The sequence below is a fragment of the Nicotiana tabacum genome, chromosome 11, assembly GCF_000715075.1.
Source record: "Nicotiana tabacum cultivar K326 chromosome 11, ASM71507v2, whole genome shotgun sequence".
NCBI lineage: Eukaryota > Viridiplantae > Streptophyta > Magnoliopsida > Solanales > Solanaceae > Nicotiana > Nicotiana tabacum.
In genome coordinates, this window is record NC_134090.1 from 52,896,976 (window position 1) to 52,920,593 (window position 23,618).

The 23,618-nt window shown below is 36.0% G+C and overlaps 1 protein-coding gene across 1 annotated transcript; it reads left to right on the forward strand.

Annotated features, from left to right (window-relative positions):
* Window positions 1–393: 393 nt before the first annotated feature.
* On the forward strand, window positions 394–6,697 carry LOC107821153 (uncharacterized). The gene is made up of 5 exons (XM_016647560.2): window positions 394–579; window positions 2,910–3,197; window positions 3,376–3,472; window positions 4,588–4,696; window positions 6,440–6,697. The coding sequence occupies exons 1-5, from the start codon at window positions 556–558 to the stop codon at window positions 6,516–6,518; spliced, it is 597 nt and encodes a 198-aa protein (XP_016503046.1). The 5' UTR covers window positions 394–555; the 3' UTR covers window positions 6,519–6,697.
* Window positions 6,698–23,618: the final 16,921 nt, after the last annotated feature.

Consider the following 23,618-nt stretch of genomic DNA (forward strand, 5'->3'; position numbering starts at 1 on the left):
AACCCCTGAATTATATGCACTGCTACTAATTTTTTTTTTTACATTAATTCATCTATTGTAGCATGTCACATGATTTATTTTCTAGATCATTCATCACATGATTTTTTTTACATCCCATATATTTCGTATATGACCTGAGGTGTAAAAATTATTTTATAGGAGTATTTGTTAGTGTATAAAATTAAATTTAAAATATACATATACAAATGTCATTAAACCAAGTCAGAAGGGTATTTTGGTCCAAAAGAGTTCTAAATCGCAGAGATGTTTGTCGTGATCATCAATGTCGTGATCAGGAGCTTTCCTGGCATATATGATATAACACCCCCCCCCCCCCCCTCCCCGGGCCTTCAAGCCTCTCCTTCTTAGAAATACCCCCTTTTCCCTATGTAACGTTCCACATTCACCCACCCCCCCCAAACCAAAAAACCTACCCCCTCTCTCTCTCCCCGGATTTATACACGAATATTTGCACACACACAACACGCACACCACACACACCACAATGCAGTTGGGGAAATAGAGCAGTCGAAATCTGTGTTTTCGCTTGTAAGAATGGCGGTGAATTCGAGCGAAGAGGTGAGAGGCTTCGGTGAACGTTATGATGCTTTATTTGAATCAATTGAGCTTTGTTAAAATAGTGATGTGTTATTTGAATCAATTGAGCTTTTGTTGCGGGTTTTATTCAGTAATGTAAGCTGCATTGTGCTGTTCTCGTTGTTTTCTGGTTCGCATTTTGATTATTAATGGAATTCTAGTTCGCGTATTGCAATTAATCTCTTTATGGATGTCTAATCTGAGTTCATTTGCGGACAGTTAAATGTTAACTGTCATTTTTGTAGAAATTGTGAAGATACGACTTTCTCAAACAGTGAGAATGATTGCGATATTTGAGTCAATTGTGTTTTTTCTTTCTTATTTTTTCTTCTCTTTATTGCAAGCTGCTTCGTATTTTTTGTGGTTCGTTTTTTTATTTAAATTTTTGTAAGGAATTATGTGTTCCCTGATGCAATTGATCTGCTTGTAAATGCGAAAACCGAGTTCATTGCGGTCCTTGAATCTGCCATTTGTACAGTGGGTTAAATGTTTATAACTGCCATTTCTGTAGAAATTATGAAGATAAAAGTTTTTGCAAGTAGTACAAGCGGTAATGTGACAGTTGGATCTATTGAGATGTTCTCTTTTTAGTTTTGTTTCCCTTTTTTTGTGGTGTATATTAAGCTGCATTTTGATGTTCTCATTGTTTTGTGATTCGGATATTTATTTGTGTGTTTTTCTGGTGGAATTTGGCTCTGTAATTCATTCAACCTGTTGTTTGATGTTTTAGACTGAGTTCACTGCAATGTGTTGTGAATACAAATTCGATGTGCATGTAGTGCCAAAATGTTTGTCACAGTCATTCCAGTGGCATATTTTATTTTCTGAAGAAATTTTTTCAGATATAGTTGGAGATATGAAAGTTTATTATCATAATATTGTGTGATTGCATTTTAGAGTTAGATATGTCTTTGAAGGAACTTTTATTTTCTATTTACAAGAAGATACTTTTTCTTCCTATATGTCTAAGCTTTGGTGGGAGTTACCCGGTACATCTACTCTTGGAAGGTAGCAGGTATATGGTAAAATAGTCGAGGTGCGCACAAGTTGGCGCGGACACCACTGTCGTTAAAATAAATCCTTTTATTCTTTTTCTTCTTTCATCAGCAAAGTGGATGTCTTAAATTGAGTCCAGTTACTATTCCCTAGACTACATTCAGCATTAAACAGTCTTTAGACACTACCGGAGATTTTTCAGTTTTTAGTATTTTATCTATGCTTTGATGGTTTTCTTGCATTAATTGAGTAGTGAAAAAGTTAAATTTTTTTGTCTCTGTCTCTAGATATTCTTTCTTGTGTAGTTCTATTTGTTTTGTTTTATGTTCTGTCACTATCTAATACGCGCTGGCATTAAGTTAAAATGCTACATTCTGATGCTTTTGTCATTGCTGAAAGTAGGGACCATTGAAGCGAACATTTGATTGGCAAATCTTTTGATTTGAAGTGAAATATTTATTTGTTTTGTATCTTGTGCTTATAAGAGAGGGTTCATTCTATGAGATGAACAAGGGTAGCGGCAGAATTATCTATTATAGCTCTGTGTTTCTTAACACGTCTGTCTACTTTAGCAGCAGACTTAAGTATCATAGCTCTGGGTTTCTTAACAAGATCTTTCTACTTAGTAATTCCCCATATTTTCTTGTCAAAGGTAGAATGCCCATTTTGTATCTTATTGGTGATGGCAGTGAGATTAGTAAAATATTATAGAGTTGATTTAGAATCAGAATTAAAGATCTCTTGGTGGCAGCTCAGTTCTTAAAATCGTATTAGGATTTGCATAACACAATTGAAGGTGAACCTCATTTCTGCTTTCAAGGGTTAATAAGATGACCTTGTTTCCCATATCCTTTCTTAGTATGGCATTTGCTGTCACATTTTCTCTGAACGACTTGAACTGAATCAACTTCCAGCTTGGTCCGTGTAAGGTAAACTGTAATGTGGCAATGAACAATCATCCTGGGCTATTGCGGCTTAAACCTTTTAATACTAAGATATCATTTTAGTGTAACAAAGTCCCTCATCCAAACAGCAAGAAGATCCATACTATGATCGTATGTGTTGTTATCATACTTAAGGCAATAGGTAATATTTTGTTTGCACCTGCTACCTTTTATCTGAGCTTTTCCGTATTACCAGAATTATTTATTTCCGAAAAACATTTCCCCAAATTCTTTTTCCCGAATAACGAGAACTTAAAGCTCACATTTGGGATGCTAGTTCATTATCATATCTGCTTCTCTATTTATTTAGTAATCTCTTCGAATTCTTTAATTTAGGGCACTGAAATCGCAATAACTCTTTCTATTTTTCAGCAAAGCCAAGATTCCCTGAATGTTGTAGAATTACTGGCTGAAGGAACCACAGGCCCTCTGTGTGAATCACATTTAGACATGGTAAACCTATCCAATCTAAATTTTGTGAAGACGCCAATCTCAATGGATGCCGAATCAAATGGCCGAAACCATGCCAACCTGAAGAACGGTAGCACAGATGTTGATGGCTCATATATTTTGGATATAGATACTGAGAAAGGAAAATCTGAGGCACCTAAATCCATTCAGGAAATGGGTGGGAATGTGAAGACGGATGATTGTATAGCTGTAAGTTCTTTTAATGAATTTAACAATTTCGCCATAATCACATGTGAGGACATTATATTTTGCATATCAAAAGGATTTTTCCTACAGGGCTTCTTTTCTTATATGGTATTATTTTGATCTCTAATTTAGTATTTCGTCAAATGTAATGCCAAACTTTGACATATCAATTGCATTTCAGAGGATGTTGCAGAGAGAAATTGCATCACTGATGGGAGGTAAGTTCATGCAACTCCTGATGAATCACAGTGTTGAGTTGCCCAAATTTGCTTGTAAAGGTAGACGTTGTTCTGCAATCACTCTGATATTCATTTTCCAGATGAATTTTGTTTTAGATGAGGACTGTTCTTCCCCCTCTACATTTCTCTTTGCGATATTCTAAAACACATTTTGACCAAATTGACTGAAGTCAACTGGATGCTTCTAATGAGCTTGAATATTGTTAGGGCATCTTCCTAGATCTTCACTCCTATATATAAATATTTAACTAATGTTCCAAAAATATTCAAAACCAAAAACTATTTCTTCAGGAGTATGACAGATCTGGTTGCTCTTTCGTGAAATAACTGAAGCATGTAACAGTATCTAATTTTCGTAATTGTGTTACATGTTGATTAAAAAGATAAGATTCTCTAAGAATTAGTGGTTCTCCAGAAATAGCTTTACAGCGTACTTGTGGACAACTCCTTCTGTGATCCATGCTGCTTCATTTTCCAACTATCAGGTCTCTGAAGTTGATAATAATAGCATGAGTGGCAATAAGAAGTACCATAATGACATGCAAGTGTTCTATTAGGTTATAATTTCAATTATTTTCCTCCTTAGTTATGCGAAAGCCAAAACTTACCACTCTAACCTACTCCAAAATCTGTAGTCAAGCACCTAATGTTTGTCCTTTTCCCCTGTTATCAATAGAGTTCTGAAAGGCGACTAGTGCATCCTTTGAAATCCACTTGCTAAAGCTCTTCTTGCAGTCGCACTGGGGAACGCTGTAAAGCATTGTCACCCAATCAATTACCATTTCAATATTTCAAATTGAAATAAAATTGGCTTACCATGTGCATGAAGTGCTCCCCATAAATCTGCTCTTTTTATTACCTGAAGACTTCTTTATGGATGAGAATGCTTGATGGTTTTCCCAGACTTATAACTTGTTATTTCTAGTCTATTAATCTAAACATGTGTTTTACCATGATGTATTATCTAATATACTTGACACTGAAGTTGGCTTTGCAACTGCTATGATTAGTCAGCATCAGTAGTTATCAGTAGTCATCCTATCTTCTATTATCATTAAGTAGTTGATAGTTTCCGTATGATAAAGAGCACTTAAGTTATACTGTTGTACTACTGAGATGAAAACTTTATAAGTGATTCTTGATTTATATGGCAGATAAATGTTTGACCGAGAAAGTATATGATGCATCTAGCAACAAACTCAGAAAATACAAGCGCTCTGCATCTTTTAATTCAAGAAGAATTGTTCTCCTTTTCTCATTCCTGTAAGTTTAATCCCCGAAAACTATTCTTCTTATCTTATGCTGCTTTCCTTTTTGGTGCTAAAAAATTATAATTCATTACCAACAATCGACGTTATATTTATTTCTCGTAATCTGTTAAGTCGATGAAGTTTGTGGATATTAATCATCCACATTTTTAACATGAATTAAAGAAAATAGACATTGTGATAATGAGTTGTCCTGTTCATACATTTGCATGAATGAATGAATATGGAACAAGTATTGCACAACCAACCATAATTATTGAAGGCAGAAATGCTTCACCAAGCTAATGGTTGTGAAAACTGTGAATTTTGTATCTCTCCATCCCTTGATTTGGAGATTATAAATTAACTTTTCTATCTATTTGTCAAATGGAACTTTCAACTTCTATGTCTTTCTTTGTCAAACACGCGCAAGCCCTTTTTTTTTATTTTTGTGAGATGGAAAACATTTTGTAAGTGAATAATAAGGTTAAAAGCTTTTAACTACTGCAGACAGGTTTTAACTACTGCAGACAGGATAGGGATGATAAGGTTAATAGGATGTGGTAAGCTTTTAACTACTGCAGACAGGATAGGGATGATAAGGTTTATAGGATGTGGTTGATGTTTTTTATAAAGAGGCAGGGTTGCCTTTGTTTTGGGGTTTGGGGCGGTCACTAGATTTTGAGTTACATTTTTTTTTTTTTGATTTGCACCGGGTGTCCGAGTCTCTTTGAGCCCTGACTAATTTTGTGGCTGCTTTTTCCTTTTTCATCATCTTGGGTTATGGTGATTAGACAACATATGATGAGAGGAAAGAATATTTTGTTTTTTAGTAGATAAGTTAGGAAGGGAAGATATACTGGTTTGCTAACCATGAGGCAAAGTAGCCTATTCCAAAGGAGTAGTCATTAATCAATAGGTTTCTAATTGCATGTATTTCCTTTTCAGAACCTACTAATCAGAGTTGAATACAGATATTTTTGATGTCATGTATTATACCAAGTGTTCTCTTCTATTTCTTCTGATAGTTATAAGTTGTTAATAGGCTCATCTCCATAGATGATTCTACTGCGAAATACACTGAGTACTTAATTATCTATTCGGAAAGAATATGTATGAGAAAAGTCATCTAAACATCAAACAAGAATCAAGACAGTAGTATTTATCAGTCTCTACTGGAGATTAGTTATAATGTTTAAATATTCTTGAAAAAGAAATATGGATGAGGATGGCTATGGGGCACAAAAGTATTAGCATAATTGTCTGTAAGACTGAGCCAATTTGAAAGGCATGTGATTAGAAATGTTGATTCATTGCGGTCGTTGTATGTTTTCTTTTTTGGAGGAATAGATATGCCTGTAAGTATGAATGAAGCCTAGGAAGAAATAAAGGACAATTTTCTGAAATAAATTGTTATATTGACAAAATGGTTCCTTATTTCTTTTTTTTTTGAGTATGTTTTCTTTTTGGAGGAATCGATCTTCCTGTAAGTATGAATGAAGCCTAGGAAGAAATAAAGGACAATTTTCAGAAATAAATTGTTACAGTATATTATATAACCGATGGATATATATGTTGTTAGCTAATTTGCAGCGACATTCTTTTCAAATTAAGTGCGAGTATGTGGAAGAGATGCATACGACTTTAGTTACATGGTCTCTTTTGCTCTAGAATGTACATGTCTTTTTCTGTTACTACTTCTTTAGTTGTTATATCTTCTATATAGCAAGCAATTGACTAAGCTCTCTCCCTTTCCCAGGTCGAGCATGGGGACAATCATACTCATTTACCTTACTTTAAGAGTTAGAATGAGCATTGATGGGGCTGGTAATATTTAGTCTCTGCTTCTCTTGTCATCCACTCACACCCATCATTTGTGAAAAGAGTTTTGCTAGGAATGTAAGCTTTTCAATGAATATCTTTCTCGATTGTATTTCTTCTTTAATGTTCAATGAGTAGGAATCCTTCGTCATCTGTACATAAAGCTAGCGGTTAGTATACAAGCTGATCAATTTGCTGCGTGTTGCTTTCCAGTTAAGTTTTGCTTAGTGTATGTTTCTCAAGAAGAGAGATGGAGAAAGCATCCCCCCCCCCCCCCCACACACACACAAAAAATCCTTTACTGGAAGTGTGGTTTTCCCGTTGAAGCTTTTAACAATTTAGAAGGGAAAACTAGTAAAACGTATGGGAAAATACATTTTAGTCGTGTGGTGAAAACCAATCACTGTGCATAGTTCTTACTCTACTGCTTCTAATGGTTGGCTAGTTCATCAATTTGATGTTAAAAACACATTCTTATATGGTACTCTTAGTCGATTGGTATCCATGGAAAAATCTACTGATTTGATTCACCCAAACTTTTCTCTTAATGTTTGTGGGTTGAATAAAGCAATATAGCTTAAATAGACCTCAACAACAACAACAACGACCCAGTATAATCCCGCTAGTGGGGTCTGGGGAGGGTAATATGTACGCAGATCTTACCCCTATCCCGAAGGGTAGAGAGGCTGTTTCCAGGAGACCCTCGGCTCAAAAAAGCAATAGGAGAAGATATATTAGTACCATAAAAATGCATAATAAAAATAACAACAATATATAAGAGATATGAAATATAGAAATACGAAATACGAAAATACGAAATAGATGGCTGGTATAAGTATAACTAGAAGGTAAAACCCTGCATCAATAGACGACCAATGACCTTCCTGGTCTAACTCCTAACTGGATAGTCTCACTTAAATAGACCTCAAAGATGTGGTTATTGTGTTACCTGTTTTGTAATGTTAAGTCTGTATCTGTCTCTCTTTCTTCTATATCCTTTTTAGACGCTACTAATTTGTCTCATTTTTCTAATCCCACTCAATATCGGAGCCTTTTTCTCTGTCTTCTATCTCACTTCTAATCTTCCTGATCTTGCTTTCGCGCGCTCAATCAAGTGTCTCGGTTCATGTCTCTCCCTCGGATGTACACAGTGCTGTAGAAAAATCGTATAGAAACGCAAAAGCCTCAGGTGTTTGGGGTTGGAGAGCAGGGGTCTGAGGTTTCAAAAGGCAAGTGCCAATGACATGTATTTATTTATCATAAAAGGGGAGAAAAGAAGGTGTCATTCACAAGTGTCCTAACACAGGCTAAAAGTCTAACTGAAATGATGGACTTTCATCATGAACGGCAGAGAGAATGGGCAAAAGAAACGAATTCCTGAATTGGGAAAACAAAAGCCGTTACATAACAGCAACAAGTGCATCTTCAATGATTTCCTACTCGTCGGAACCAAAAGGATTTGTACGAACTGAACTGACAAAAAATTCTTTTTTATCTAAGAATCTAGCTAATTGAACATCGTAATAATAACTGGATGAAACTGCATTTTCCTGTATCCAACTTCTTTATCTCTGTCTTCCACTTAAAGTACAAAATTTAGCAAGCACAACCTCCCTCTTGCCTGCTCCGTGTTAGATGTATCTGTTGTAGGCTTCAATTCACGTCGACCATATCTTCTGATTTTGTGAACGATAGTGTTAAGCAGCAGCAATATTTCGGAATAGAGCTTAGAATCTACTAGCAATCTAAGATTTTGTCTTCATTTTAGAGCATTTGAAGTTGCACTAGTATTTTTCATCAGTTCAATGCCAATTCTCCAACTACGAAATACTTCTCTCAAGTGAACGAACAGAAGTGGATGCCCAAAATTGTCTATAAAATAAGATTCAAGAGCAAGACCACACACTACGGATTTGCAAATCTATGATGGATGCCAAAAGCAAAATCCTAAATATGAATTAGATCAAGTCATGCCAATGTAAAATAGAGAGCAAAATACCAAATAACTAGAAGAATGCACACAACACCTTGATAAGCAGGCAATACAATAGTTAAAAAGGAATATATTAAGAAAAGAAACATCCATCTTGATAAACCCCGCATAACTTGAAGAACACATGGATACCTCTGATATCCTCCAATACATAGGACTTTTGCTAGGACTAACATTCTGTCCGAGGTGAATTACTTCGTTAAAGCATGATCTTGTGTCAACATTTCATTTCTAACCATGCCTGATATGTAATTGATTCTAAATATGCAAAATTATTAATTTCTCTACTTTTGATTTTATTCAATGCAAAGCATGTAGATTTTGCTTAAGTGGCAAAACTAATCTTCTGTCCTAGATGTATCAGTTGGACTAGGTGTTTAACCAAAAAATGAATTTTTAGTCAAAGCTAGAATTTAGAAGAACACGGGTTACTGATAATCAAAAGAATGTATAAAAGGGAGTAATTTAGGTAGCAAGAGAGTAATCAAGAGAAAAACAAGTAAACCAAAGTTTTATATCAATAGTATTTTCTCTCCTTACAATTGATCAGATGTCTACCTTTTATAGATATCTTGGAGATATACGTTTTGTCCAAATCATACTGAGGCTATTATGAGTAATTAAAGACATTTAATGCTACGTTACATAATCATTATATTCAATACAAATTCTCTAACGTATTCCACATTTAATGCCTATTAAATGCCGTATCTGCACTCTTTTCTAACGTCAGATTCATTCCTTTTGACTCTCGGACATAAATGACTTAGATAGGTACGAGTGCTAGGTTATTTGTATTCCTGCCTGTGCCTCTTCCTCTGCTATTTACTCGTATCTGTTACAACTCGTGCCTCTTGGCTAGTTGTAATTCTTTGATCATTTGACCAGTGTACGTGTTTCGACACGTATTTGTCACGTCACTTTTATATTTAAATACAATTTTTCCAATACAGATAGTCCCCCCACTTTCCATTTATTCATCAGTTGAATATTTGGGAAGTGGATTTCATTAAAAGAGAAATTTTGTCACCATTAATGCTATGACAAAATTGACGCTTCAATTGTCGCTTCCATTTAATGCTCCGTACACATGTCTTTTTTTCATTAGTTTTGCAGTTTTGCAGCCCTTTTTCAAGGCTTTTTACGGCTCCACTATTTACGAAGTGCTAGTTATCATTATTATGGTCCTTCCATCACTGCACTTTTATCTTTGGCGGTGGCGTATTAATATAAATATAACTTTTCTCCTTGTCTTTTACCACATAAAGCTTATTGAACACTTAATTCCTCATATTCTTCTTCTTTGCTATGTCTTCACTAAATCCTAACCCTAGGAGAGTTCCCATTGTTGATACCTTCCCTAGCGCCCCCATTAGACATAGAAGGGGAGGTAGACTTCGTAGCTTAGGGTCTACTCGCGGTGGTAGTTCGTCTGTACCTTCACCTAGTTCTGGTCCTTCTTCCAGAACCAGAGGTTCCCTTTCTCACAGATCTTCTTCTAGGGATAAAGAACCTTCTGAACCATTACGTGAACCTTTAGTAGAGGAAATAGTCCCTACAAAATTATCTTTTTACCATGATAAAGAATCTCTCAGAAACCAGGTTTCCGCCTTAAATCGTGCTGACGCTTACCCCACTCAAATTACAGAAATTTTAACTCCTGTAGTTCGCAAAGACTGCCATTGGAGTAATGATTTTTCCATTATTATCCCTAATCCAAATCAGAGATTACTTCTTACTTGACTGGGTTCTCTTTTGTTTATACATACCCTTTCACTTTAGGGTTCAAACCAGCTATTGACCCAGTTATTCTTGAATTTTGCCGTTTCTTTAATGTCTGTTTGGGTCAAATTGGCCCAATCATATGGAGGGTTGTTGCATGTTTGAGGCATCTAACCAATTTGGCTGACGATTCCTTTACTTTCCCTCGCCTGATTCATCTTTACTCCCCTAGACTTTTCCGTAATGGCGTTTTTACCCTAGTGGTCAGGAGTAAGAGGGTTTTAGTAAGCCCTGAAGATGACAAAGACCGTGACTGGTATGCCCGATTTGTTACTGCCCCCAGTGTTGGTTTAGTGGGTGAGAATAACGTTCCCTTCTCTGAGAAGTGAAATTTTGCACGTAAGTCTTTTAGCCATCTCGTACCTTTTTCCTTCAAGTTTATCAACTTCTCTAATTTTTGCTCCTCCTTTTTTTTTTAGAAACCATGAGAGTGGTGGAAAATATTCCCAATTTTTGTGGTTGGGTAGATAAATTGCTGAAGGCCGCACCAATAGATGGTAGGTCTTGGAAAACACTTTCTAACCGTTACGGTTGGAAAGTAAAGACTCATGGTAAGAGTTTTTATTTCATCTTTCACGCATGTATATATTTTTCTTTATGGTTCTAACTTCCATCCTTCTTTTTATTAGGATTTTCTATTCGAGGAGTTACTGCTGAAGCAGTTGCGGCCTTTCGTGTCTCTTCGGGAATCCGTACTCCTTCAGGAACCCGTATCTCTTTAGAAAGAGCCCGAGAAATAGTCTTGGGTTCTTCTTCTGCAAAAAGGAAAACTGTTGAAGAAGGATACTCTGAAGAAGAGGAAGATGGGGGTTCCCTGGTGACGAGACCACGAGCTAGGAGACGCATCATCTCTGATGACGAAGTTGAAGTTTCCCCTCGTCTTTCTGTTCCTCTTACCGAACCTGTTGAAACCCCAGTAATAATTCCTAACGATGACGTCACTCCCCATGATACCCATGAATCTATTGATCAACTTTTCTTCAGTGGTTTTGGCAGTGGAAGTTTAGGGCCTGTTTTAGACGAAATACCCTTATCTTCTTTCTCAACTTCCGTGCCTATGATTCCTTCCTTACCAGCCCCAGCTGTTTCTGTTCCTTCTTCTACTGTTTTCACTTCCTCTACCGCTCCTCCTTCAACAACTCCCCCTCCTATCGTTCACCATACGAAAGCGAGCTCTTCAAGTAGAAGTGCCGCTATGAAGAGGATAACCATTGAAGTTCCTACTGATAGCAGCCTTTTGAGGAAGTCAGGTCAGGTAGACGTATGGCTGGAACCTTTAATCGGTCCAATTGAAAAAGCAAAGCTGGAGAGCCATAGTTCCCTGACTCTAATGAATGATATTGTACATGCCACTTTGAAGGTACTTTCCTTCTCTCCCTTCTTTACCTTATAGATTTTTTTTTTATCTTTGGGATTCTTATATTCTTATTTCCTTTCCTTTTTTTAGGCCAATCTTATCAGCACAAAAATGATGAGCAGAATCCTTCTCTTGGAGAAGGTAGCACGTGATTTTCAATTGGAGGCGATCAATTGGAAGGAACTATTTGAGAGTGCACAAATTAATATGGAAGATTTACAAGAAGGCAAGAGCACCCTAGAACAGCAGGTGCGGGCTTTAACTTCAGAGTTAGCGGTTGCAAAGGCTTCCTCAAGCCAAGCAGAAAAAGACAAAGAACATATCGAATCTTCCTTCTCAGAGCAACAATCTAAAGCCAACGAAGAGAACAGAGAGTTGAAGGCTCTTTTGAGTCAAAAAGAAGTTTATGCTGGGGAGCTCGAACAAAGCTTAATTCAAGCACAAGAAGACCTTCGAGTCTCGGCTGACAAGGTTCGTGCTTTAGAGAGCTCCCATACCTCTCTTCAAGCTTCTTACAACTCTGCCTTGGCTGAAAACGAAGAGCTAAGAATGAGATTGCTGATTGGGAAAAGGATTATCTGACCCTTGAAGAAAAATCTATTGTTGAGGTAAGTTTGGCATTTTTGAATTCTCGTCTAGATACCCTAATTGAAGCTGGCCAAGAAAACTTCAACCTGGAGTCGGAGTTAGCTAAGATCAATGAAACCATTGAAAAGCTCAGCAAACTCAGGACTTCCCTTCTCCCGTGGTTGAAGCTCCCGTAAATGTTGAAGCTGATACGGGTATCCCAACTCTGTCAAGCCCAATCGAGCCTGTTGCTGCAAGCCAAGTTGAAACCACACCTGTTGATGCTCCTGCCCAAATTGAGACCACTGCTATTGATGCTCCTGCTTTAGTTCCGCAAACTTCTCAGTGACCAGTTTTAATCATTTGAATGATTTTGTTTTTTGTTTTTATTTTGGAAAATTGTAATCAAACCCTTAGCTTCATTTGAGGGTTGGATTTGGAAACGCAAGTCCCCAAGTCTTTTATGGGGCAATTTGTATAAACAATTTCATAGCTTTATGACTAAGTTCGTACTTAGTTTTAAGTTTTTAGATATTAAGAAGTTTTTCATGTTATTATCTTAAACTTCTGGCCGCTTTATTCTTGCCTTTATTTTTAAGGAATTATAGAATAATTCGCATTTTTGTTCTTCGAAAATGCTTCTGTTAATCTCATGACTAACTAATTAAACATGAGTTTTATAAAAGAGGGCTCTTTTATATTTCGACACTTAATGAAGAAGACGTCTCAACTTCATAATGGTGTTATCATACGATAAAAGAAATATGAACATACATGTTTCTTTGAAATAACTTTGACAAGTTTTGAACAATACTTTACATGTATTTGAATTACATCTATAACTTTCTCGTAACTGTTTTTCTTGTAACATATTTTTTCAAAAGAAGAATAATAGACACAGTTTTTTTTCTTCTTATAACCCGTTTTAGTACATAGCCTTTACCCTAACTATAGTGAGGTTTTTCTTTGGCCTTAGCTCGTGTCTTCATCTCGTGACCTTGTGACTTTTACTCTGCACTTGACTCTTTTAGGCTTGATTTTTCTTAATTTTCGTTGCCTTCTTTATACACATATCTGTTTATATTATGTAGTCCCCCAAGTGTTTGAGTGTTGAAGTATGAAGCCTCGAACACTTGATAGATTCTCTCGTTTGGTCCTTTTCCTGAAAAGGAAAAACATACGGGACTCGGAGATGCGATTTTAGATGAAGTCTGCTTAATCCGTATGAATTTCTATTAGAATAATTGTAACCCTAGGCCAGGAATTTTAGGTTATTCCGTGATCCTTACAGGTCGTGACTCATCATTTAGTACGGGTTAACTTTTTGCCTATCATCTAAAATTGCTAGTAAAATTTTAACAATTTAAAAATGAAATTTGAAATAGTGATACCTGACCGTGGGTATTTCTTAGAAATAGTATCTCTTCAAATGAACAACATTCCAATGTGAAGCTAGTATCTTTCCATCCATTGTTTCCAGCTGATATGCTCCATTGCCTGCAATATCACGAACTCTATAGGGTCCTTCCCATGTTGGACTTAATTTACCCGCATTAGCTGCCTTTGTGGATTGAAAAACCTTTTTAAGCACAAAGTCCCCCACTTTGAAGAATCTGAGGCGTGCTTTTCAGTAGTAATATTGTTCTATGACTTACTTTTGTGCTGCCATTCTTATCAATGCAGCTTCTCTCCTCCACTCGAGTAAATCTAGATTGACCCGCATCTCCTCGTCATTAGATTCTTGTGTCACCTGTGTGAACCGCGTACTTGGTTCCCCTATCTCAACTGAAATTAAAGTCTCAGCTCCATAAACGAATGAAAACGGTGTTTCTCCTGTACTTGTTTTTGCAGTTGTGCGATATGCCCATAAAACTCCAGGTAACACTTCGGGCCAGTTACCTTTTTATTCCTCTAATCGTTTCTTTAAATTATTGATAATAACCTTGTTCGTTGATTCTGCTTGCCCATTACCCTCTGGATGATAAGGTGTTGACGTAATCCTTTTAATTTGCCAACTTTGAAAGAATTCTGTGATTTGTGCTCCAATAAATTGAGGACCATTATCACACACGATCTCCTTTGGTACACCGAATCGGCATATGATATTCCACTAAAGAAAATCTTTGACTTCCTTTTCTCGCACCTGTTTAAATGCTCCTGCCTCCACCCATTTAGTAAAATAATCAGTGAGTACGAGCAGAAATTTTACCTGTCCTTTTGCTTGTGGTAATGGACCCACGATATCCATTCCCCATTTCATAAATGGCCATGGGGAAATGACCGGATGTAATAATTCCGCAAGTCTATGCATATTGTTATCGTACCTTTGATATTTATCACATTTGGCCACGAAACTTTCTGCTTCTTTTTCCATTTTAGGCCAGTAATAACCTGCCCTAATTAAGGTTCTTACCAATGACCTTCCTCCTACGTGATTCCCGCAATGTCCCTCGTGTATTTCTTTCATTACATACTCCGTTTGTGAAGGTCCGAAGCATCTTGCTAGGGAACTGCCGAACATTTTACGATACAAATTGCCTTGCTTTAAGCAGTACCGAGCAGCCTTCTTTCGAAGCGCATGAGCTTTCTTCTTATCATCAGGGACGGTACCATACTGCAAAAAAATGACAATCTCGTTCCTTCAATCCCAAGTTAAATTATTAAAATTTACCTCATTCTTATCAGGATCGAGAACTGAATGAAACAAATGTATAATTGAGGCGTTTGCATCGCTTGCCACATCAGCTGTAGATGCAAGATTAGCTAGGGCGTCTGCTTCAACATTTTCATCCCTTGGTATTTGTATAACTTTCTAGGTTTGAAATTTCTTTATCAATTCCCGTACCTTTTCTAAGTATTGTTGCATCCTTGCTTCCCTAGCTGCATAAGTCCCCAACATTTGATTAACCACGAGTTGCGAATCACTCTTAATTATAATCTGATTTATGCCAAGCTCTCGTGCCAATTCTAGACCTGCAATCATAGCCTCATACTCCGCTTCATTGTTAGTTATAGAGTGACATTTAATAGCTTGTCAAATGGTCTCACCCATAGGTGGTACCAAGACAATCCCTAAACCTGCACCTTTTACATTAGATGAGCCATCCGTGAATAAAGTCCAAGTTCCTGGGTTAGCCCCATTGAATACCTGTAATTCTTTTTCTGCTTCTAATTGCATTTTTTGGCTAAAATCGGCCACGAAATCAGCTAACACTTGTGATTTTATAGCAGTTCTAAGTTGGTACGTGATTTCCTATTCACTCAACTCTATTGCCCACTTAGCTAACCTACCCGATAGCTCATGCTTATGTAATATATTATGTAGAGGGTAGGCAGTTACTACGGCGATAGGATGACACTGAAAGTAAGGTCTTAACTTTCTAGATGCCATGATTAATGCAAGTGCAAGTTTTTCTAACTGAGGATACCGCGTCTCCGTATCTAACAAAGATTTACTAACATAATAGATAGTGGATTGTTTACCTTGTTCTTCTCGGACCAAAACAGCGCTTACAACAACTTCCGAAACAACAAAGTAAATGAGTAGTCTTTCCCCAGCCTTTGGTTTTGCCAGCAAAGGTGGATTTGATAAGTACGTTTTCAAATTCCTGAGTGCCTGTTGACATTCCTCATTCCATTCAAAATGATCCTGCTTCTTAAGGGCTGAGAAGAATTTGAAACACTTCTCTGATGATTTAGAAATGAATCTTCCCAAGGCTGCAATTCTCCTTGTTAATTTTTGAACTTTTTTCTTATTTGAAAGTATATCAGGGATTTCCTTAATGGCCTTGATCTGTGCAGGATTTACTTCAATACCACGGTTAGAAACAAGAAAACCCAAAAACTTTCCTGATGCAACGCCAAACGCACATTTTTCGGGATTTAACTTCATATTAAATTTGCGCAAAATTGAAAATGTGTCAGATAAGTGTGATATGTGATCTTTTGAATGCTGAGTTTTAACAAGCATATCATCTATATATACCTCAATAGTCTTTCCTAAATGCTCTTGAAACATTTTGGTAACTAACCTCTGATACGTTGCACCTGCATTCTTCAGACCAAAGGGCATTACTTTATAACAATAAGTCCCCCTGTCTGTTATGAATGAAGTTTTTTCTTCATCTCCCGGATCCATTTTAATCTGATTATAACATGAATATGTATCTAAAAAACTTAATAGTTCGTGACCTGCAGTTGCATCAATCAATTGATCTATGTGTGGTAGTGGAATAGAATCTTTAGGACAGGCTTTATTAAGATCTGTGTAATCTACACAAACCCGCCACTTACCGTTCTTATTTGGAACTACAACAGTGTTAGCTAACCAGTTAGGATATTTTACCTCACGAATAGAACCAATTTTTAGCAATTTTTGGACTTCTTCCAGAATCACCTGATTCTTGAAAGTTCCTTGCTTTCGTTTCTTTTGCTTGACAGGAGGGTACGATGGATCTTCATTTAGTTTATGGGTCATCACCTCCGGGGGTATTCCTGTTATGTCAGAATGGGACCGAGCAAAGCAATCCACGTTAGTTTTCAGAAATTCAATTAACTTACCTCTCATACCTAGGCTAAGATTGGCTCCAACATAGACTTTTTTATCAGGCCATTGAGCAAATAACACGACAGGCTCTAATTCCTCTATTGTTGTTTTGATATTTTCATTCTTTTCTGGTTCTTGAATGGTATCAGGCCTTGAATCTACATCTGTTTGCCCTTGTTCAGTTGAGGTTTGTGTTGTGGTGACCTCAACTGTCTTCAGTGATTGCTATTTACCTTCATCTTTCGTGCTTGTATCTGCAACAGAGTTGATAGCCCTGGCTGTATGTTGATCTCCATGAATTTGACAAATTCCCTATGGCGATGGAAATTTAATAACTTGATGCAAGGTTGAAGGAACAACATCCATTTGGTGGATCCATGGTCTCCGAAGAATCATGTTGCAAGTCATCTCCATATCTACCACCTGGAACTTTGTATCTTTAACGACTCCTTCAGCGAATGTGGTGAGTATTACCTCTCCTTTCGTGAGAACACTAGAATTAACAAATCCAGATAGAGTATGCGCCTTTGGTATCACTTTATCCTCAGCTTGCATCTCACGTAATACTCTCAGTAAAATAATGTTCACGGAACTACCTGGATCAATCAAAACTCGTTTCACATTAGTATCATGTATAAGTAAAGATATTACCAATGCGTCGTTATTGAGGGGTTAATACGCCATCTGCATCTTCATCATTGAATGTAATGTTGCCTTCCTCTAAAACATGTCGCACTCGTTTCCCTTGGGTAATTGTTACTTTGGAAATTTTGTTGGCTGCAGTATATGATATACCCTTGACGTCTTCACCCCTACTTATAACGTTGACAGTTTTTTTGGGAGAAGGTGGTTTTGGAGGATCCTGCCTGTTCTTCATGTAAGCTTGCTTGCCTTTCTCATTGAACAACTCAGTAAGGTACCCTAGTTTTAATAAATGATCAACTTCACTTTGTAAAAACCTGCAATCTGTTGTTTTATGTCCGTGGTCATTATAAAACTCGTACCAATGGTCAGGGTTGCGCCTGTTTGGGTTCGATCTCATTTCCTTTTGCCATCGAACCTTATCTCCCATGCTTTTCAAAACAGCTACGAGCTCGGAGGTGCTGGCGTTGAAGTTGTAACCACCGAATTTTGCTTTTAAATTTTTATCATCATCTCGTGACTCATAGTTATTTCGCTCGTTCCTGAATCTTGATGAAGAACCTGATTCTCTGTTTCTTGATCTGTGATCGTATCTTTGATACCTACTTTGACCGTGAATCCTTTCCCGCAGGTCCCATGTAAGGCTCGTACTTGTTTTTACTGGATCTTTTTTTGGTCTCCGCACATCTCGAACTTACCTTTTCTTCTTTTTGAAATCGTGGAACAGTATCTTCCTCAATCCTCAATTTCGTGCTAGACCTGTTATAAACATCATTCCACGTTGTAGCAGGGAATTCTCGAAGGTTTTCCTTGAGCCTTCTCGTAGCTTCCGAGCTTTTTTCGTTCAAATTACTTGTGAAAGCTATAGCTGCCCAGTTGTCAGGTACACGCGACAATGTCATTCTTTCTCGTTGAAATTTATCCACGAATTCTCTAAGCAGTTCTGAGTATCCTTGCTTGATTTTGAAAATATCCTCCATTCTTTTCTCTACTTTTTGAGCTCCCGAGTGTACTTTGATGAAAGAATCTGCAAGCTCAGCAAAAGAATTTATAGAATTTTCGGGTAAAAGAGAATACCATGTTAGCGCTCCTTTGGTGAGAGTTTCACCAAATTTTTTGACTAATACTGATTCAATCTCCTGCTTAGTCAAATCGTTGCCTCTTACACCCATCGTGAATGCAGTCACGTGATCTCGTGGGTCTGCCGTTCCATCATATTTTGGAATATCAAGCATTTTGAACTTTTTTGGAATTGGGAGTAGAGCAGCACTAGACTTCCAGGGTTGTTGTGAATATCTATCCATATCTACCCCTTTGATTATGGGCGGCACCCCGAGTATCTGCTCTATGCGCTCACTTTGCTCCTTGAGCTGTTTCTGCAAAGTTAGTACCAAGTTTTGTAAATTTGAATTAACTAAATTACCTGGTTCTCCATCCTGCGATTCACTGGAGGTTCCACCGCTGCCTGAATTAACAAGACTGGAATGAGGGTTCTCCAGAGTGTTGTTATTTGGAGTAGGTGTGGGGGTACAATAGGTAACTGGCTAACCAAGGCCTGAACGGCTTTATTGACCTGTGCGGTAATAAGTTTTTGCAAAGCCTCATCCATAGCTTCAACATTTTTGAATTAAGCCTGTCCATCAGTATGAGATCCCTCAAGAGTGCCTTCACGAGATCGCCGAGGAGAGCCTTGTGGAGAAATAATCAGTGCGTTATTACCCTAAGGGTCCCTCTGAAGTTGTTGGTTTATCTGGTTTTCTTGGTTTCCTTGGATGTTGTCATTGTTGTTCGACATAGTTGATGCAACAAGGAAAGTTAAGCGAAAAGAAAATAGATTATCAGATTCCCGGTAACGGAACCAATTTGTTTAACCAAAAAATGAATTTTTAGTTAAAGCTAGAATTTAGAAGAATACGGGTTACTAATAATCAAAAGAATGTATAAAAGGGAGTAATTTAGGTAGCAAGAGAGTAATCAAGAGAAAAACAAGTAAACCAAAGTTTTATATCAATAGTATTTCCTCTCCTTGCAATTGATTAGATGTTTCCCTTTTATAGATATCTTGGAGATATACGTTTTGTCCAAATCATACTGAGGCTATTATGAGTAATTAAAGACATTTAATGCTACGTTACATAATCATTATATTCAATACAAATTCTCTAACGTTTTCCACATTTAATGCCTATTAAATGTCGTATTTGCACTCTTTTCTAACGTCAGATTCATTCCTTTTGATTCTCGAAAATAAATGACTTAGATAGGTACGGGTGCTGGGTTATTTGTATTCCTGCCCGTGCTTCTTCCTCTGCTATTTACTCGTATCTGTTACAACTCGTGCCTGTTGGCTAGTTGTAATTCTTTGACCATTTGACCAGTTTACGTGTTTCGACACATATTCGTCACGTCACCTTTATATTTAAATACAATTTTTTCCAATACACTGGGAATGATCTTCTGGTAGCATAGGCGTTCTTGTTCTAGAAACTGCAGCGAGGATCTTGTCTTTTAATTTAGATAGTCTAGCCTTCTTCAATTAATATTTTTCAGTCAACTTCAACATTCACCTTGTATTTTATTATTGAAAATTTTAATAGAATTTTCATTTTTCCTGCCTCCTTTTCATTTTCTTGAATGCAGCTAATTTTCTACGCGGCATTCCATCTAAGCAATTATATATTTTTTAAATGTGTTAAAATCGGCTGCGGCAGTCCGTTTAATGTGGATCCAAGCAACTAGGCTAATGACGAGGGTATATTTGAGACCAAATTTAAACGGAAGGTATAGTTGTTCCATTATGATACTTCAGGGATAATTTTGGCCCTTTTCCTACGTCTTAATTATTAGTATTGATTCTCAAAATTCTTTAACAAATAATAAATGATAAAAGTTCTATTAATCTATAAATATATAAAAATTGAGAGTTACTCAAATAATGAGCCATAATATTGCATAGTTGCCAATTGAGAACATCGAAAGAGTGAATATCACTTGAATATTTTTTATTCTGAAAATTGATAGCCAAGGGTTTTGACACAATTACCCACAAACACAAAACTATTTACCCTTGTCTACCCATTTGTTTTTCTACCCATAAACTAATTACATTTCCTACCCATAGTAGGTTTTGTGGGAAATTTTCTCTTTATTCTCCAATTCTTTTTTATTTCTATGCTTCTTTTCTTTCCTTTTTCTTTTCTCCTTTTCTTTTTTCTCCTTTTCTTCTTATTTTTTTTCTTTTTTTTCTATTCTAAGTTCATTTAACTTCTTTTTTTATATTCTTTTTCTCTTCATAATCTAATTTTATTTACTATTTTCACTATTTATTACTATATTTTATTATTCATTTTTTTATATTATCACTAAAGAAAAATCAAATTGTGTACCAATTAAATGTAGCTAATACAACCAAAAAATATTAACTAACATTTGATACCAGTATAGTATATAGTTATACCAACAGGGTATACAATTGTACGCAAAGAGTTAAAAAAATTTAATTCAATTATTAAATTGAAATAATATCAGTTGCCAATAAAAATTTCAAAAAATTCTAAAAGGATCTAATTGTAAGAGTATATCGTTACATTATATAACATACTATAATATTTTTTTGCATTTTTAATTTGCCTCTCACGCTGGATAAAAGCTTAAAGCAAATTAAAAGGGAAAAGACAAGTAAATTTACGGGTAATAAGTATACTATTATAATATATTGTATACTATTACAACATATTGTTACAGTATATTGCATATTATTACAGTATACTATAACAATATATATACTATAATAGTATACTGTTGCAGTATAGCTATATACTCCTACAACATATTGTATACCGTAGCGGTATTCTTCTTTGATTTTCAAATGAAAATTTCAATCTCAATAACCTCAAATCAGCTCCAAATGCTATCAAATTTCAGTATGAACTTCCAGAAGGTACTATAAACAATATTTAATAGCACCCACTTTGAATCAAACAAGAAATCTTCAAAAATAAAATTGAGCTTCAAGCCCAACAATGGTGGATATTAAAATACACATAAAAATTTAGATCTGGAAAGCTTACTCGAAGATACTATAAGCAATATTTTATAGCACCACATCGAATCAAACAATAAATCTTCAAAATAATAGCACCACTTCAACAAAGCAATCATGAAAGAAAAGGCGAATGGTGGTAGGGCCAGAGGCAGGGGCATCTTTGAACATCTGGGAGGTTACTGAGCCAACGAGAATTTCAATTTTAGGGCAAGTCTTGGCATAGTAGTTATGTAAACGCATGGGTAAACAAGGATGAACTTGTTGGGACTAACCATGTGAATATTAATTAGACCTCACTGCTGAATATGGACAAGGATTTCTCATCATCTTCCTTAATAGAATTGATGATCAAAGCAACTTCCTTCATGTTTGGCCTTGCATCTGGTGATAGCCTTACAAGGATTATTTTTTATATAGGAAAAAATACGATGGGTATAAAGTGAGGAAGGTAAAATGAGGAGGGGGAAGAAGAAAGGCGGGTAAATAGTTTGGGGAACATGGTAGCAGTAGTAAATAGTTTGGGTCTAAGCATTAAAGGGTAAATAGTTTGGAATTAATGGGTATAAAGTGAGATTTTCTCTATATATCTACACTTACTATTGTTCTTTATGTCTTAGTTCTATATCTCTCAAAATATCATTCTTTTATTCTTTTATTATTCGGAATCAAATTTTTATTTATTTATGAAAAAATAATATTTTAAATTATAGTACTTATAACATTTAATAATCATTTACTTTTAGATAGCTAAATTGTGTAATTTGATTATATATTTTTTAAGAATTGTAATTTTTAATTGTTTGAAAGTTAAGACGTTATAGTTAATTTGTATCTCATAGTAACTTTAACTTTATTGCATTGTTTGTAAAAGCATGCTAGTTATTTTATTTATAATAAGTTTCTTTAATCGTTTTTCTTAAAATTTTAATGTATTTTCTGTATTTTTATGTCATTATGCTAATTTTATTAATTTATACATTAAAATATCAAAACTTATTACGCGCTTTTGTAAATTTATAATTAAAAAATTCATGGGATTTACATCCCATGTCTTGGGGCTAACAACTCACCTTGTATTGAGTAAAAGGCTCCTCCTCGTGTGGCGCTTTTTAAAATATTGTTCTTTGTATCTCGTACATATTAGGAGATCTAAGATTTTTGCTTTTAGAGAACATTAACTATATTTATAGGCCTGTCAATGGTGTGGTACGGGTGCGGTGCGAGGTGGGTTCAATTTTTTTAAATAAAAAAAATAATACGGGGCGGGGCGGGGCGCGGGTGGGGATGAAGTTCTTTTCCTAATTAGATTTGCTTTTTACAAAATCCATGTGCAATCCCTTAGAGCCGCAAAATAGAGCTGCAAGCCTGCAACAAAGTTTGGCGTTAGAACTTAGAAGAGTATATGCGGTTTATCATGTTCGATAAAATAATAAAATATGTATACTCCCGACGCCAAAACTTTCATCTATGATAAACGAAGACTTACGTGCTTGATGGAATGTGTATATAAGAGATGTATGTCTTATATAAATGATTTGGTATAAAAATCAGATGTAGTTAAATTTTGTCATTAAAATTCACTATGTGAGAGGACTTGTGTAATTTAAAAATAGTCAAAATATGTAACGACCCGACCGATCGTTTTGAATATTTGCACTTTGCTCGGAAGTTTGGGGGCACGAGTAGCTCCTTATGATGTATTAGGACTTGTATGTAAACTTTGAGTTCATTTCGAGTTGATTTGATATGTTTCGGCGTGAGTATTTGGAAGTCGAAAGTTCGAAAGTTCATTAAGTTTGATTTGAGGTGCGTTTCGTCGTTTCGATATTGTTATGTGTGCTTTGAGGCCTCGAGTAGGTCCATATTATGATATGGAACTTGTTGGTATGTTTCGACAGGGTCCCAAGGAGCTCAAGTAAGTTTTCGATAGGTTTGAGTTGTGTTGCGCTCGTTTTTCTTATGTGTCGATGTCGTTTCTTCAAGTATAAATGGTACCACATTGAACAAATTAGCTTCGATTTCTGTTTTAATTGAAGTATTAGATCCGTGTCGTAATTACAGAGCCATAGCAAAAAGAATCGTCAAATTTGGATATCGTATGAAGATTTTATAGTCATTTTAATAAGAATTGGGTTGCTAGATTTTTCAGATTAATTACGAAATTGCCACTGACTGCGTATTTAAA

Excerpts from the sequence above, each read along its gene's own strand:
- LOC107821153 (XM_016647560.2), top strand. The coding sequence starts at position 556 with ATGGCGGTGAATTCGAGCGAAGAG. Across the intron at positions 580-2,909 it reads CGGTGAATTCGAGCGAAGAG|CAAAGCCAAGATTCCCTGAA; the intron begins GTGAGAGGCTTC and ends TCTATTTTTCAG. Across the intron at positions 3,198-3,375 it reads AGACGGATGATTGTATAGCT|AGGATGTTGCAGAGAGAAAT; the intron begins GTAAGTTCTTTT and ends ATTGCATTTCAG.